The 1,144-nt window shown below is 60.2% G+C and overlaps 1 protein-coding gene across 1 annotated transcript in view; it reads right to left on the bottom strand.

Moving 5' to 3' along the window:
* CHP2 (calcineurin like EF-hand protein 2) overlaps positions 1-944 on the bottom strand; it is a 3,409-nt gene extending 2,465 nt beyond the window's left edge. The window contains exon 1 of the mRNA XM_029949972.1: positions 914-944. Within this exon, the coding sequence (XP_029805832.1) occupies positions 914-944 (31 nt within the window). The remainder of the gene's footprint in view (positions 1-913) is intronic.
* Positions 945-1,144: the final 200 nt, after the last annotated feature.

Here is a 1,144-nt window from a genome sequence, read left to right as displayed (position 1 = left end):
TGCCGAACCGCCCAGCGCCGCGGGCTCGCCTCCGGCTCGGGCGCGGCCGCCCCAGTGGCCCCAGGGCCGAAGGCCGCAGGCCTGGCGCGGAGCCAAGCTCTGTCACCCCCCACCGCGTGCCTCGCCTCCCACCCGCGACCCAGGCGAACAGAGAACAATGCCCGGAGTGGCGAGGTCAGAGAGGCGGCGCGAACAGCGAACAGGGCGTTTTATCCCGAGGTGGTGAGGTCGCCAGGGCCCCGCCTGCCCCACGCCCGCCGGCTCTGCGTTCTCACGCCGCGGGACACCCGGCCCGGGGCCGCCTGGCGGGTCCCCACTCGTGGCTCCTGGTGAGTAAGGCTGGGGGTCCCGACCTTAACATCCACAGACAGAATCCACGTCAATCTGGAAAGGGGGCCGGAGGAGGGGCGGGGGCGAGTAGGGGAGCTGAACCCATTCGTCTAAATCCCCCAGTGACAAACGGGGCAGCCTGGGGCTCCTTCCCCTGGCAGGAGGGCCTGGAAGAAGAGACATTGGAGGACCCCCAAAGAAGAGTGGAGTGGGGAGGGTCGTGAGCCGTAGAGGGGAGCTGGGATGTGAAGACCTGGATGGGAATCCCAGCTATGCGATTAACCCTGGACCAGCCGGGATGACTTGGTTACATGCCATTTGTTTCGTCCACACAGCTTAATTGTTGATGTTTAATGGAGTCGGTGCTTAAAAATCAGATTTAACCAGAAATCCTGTTCCCAGCTTCTGAGAAATCGTAAGTTTAAGAGGCCACTAGACCCCCCAACCTTGGCTGTACCTGGAGCACAGGTCCCATGTGTAATGGGGCATCTCAGCCTGTGCACTGGGCACAGTCCCCTCCCGGCCTGGTTCACCTCCGTATGTACCCCATGGTGCCTCTGGTGGAAGTTCCAGCCCGCATCACCTTGGACCTCTGGCCAGCCCTCAAGCACCATGGAATCCACAGTCCAGAGAGGAGGGTTCTACACATCACTATGACCAAGCTTAATATAATAATAATGGCAACAACGACAACAAAACCTCTCTTCTTTCTAGCACTCCCCATGCACCAAGCACCTTGTGAAACACAGTGTACATCATTAGCTCACATTTCTCAAAGCACCTGCCAGACTGCCCGCTTCCCGCTTTTACCCAG

This window comes from Suricata suricatta, chromosome 8 (assembly GCF_006229205.1).
Source record: "Suricata suricatta isolate VVHF042 chromosome 8, meerkat_22Aug2017_6uvM2_HiC, whole genome shotgun sequence".
NCBI classification, from domain to species: domain Eukaryota; kingdom Metazoa; phylum Chordata; class Mammalia; order Carnivora; family Herpestidae; genus Suricata; species Suricata suricatta.
Note: the sequence above shows the minus strand (reverse complement) of the source record. Positions and strands in the feature narration are given on the sequence as shown.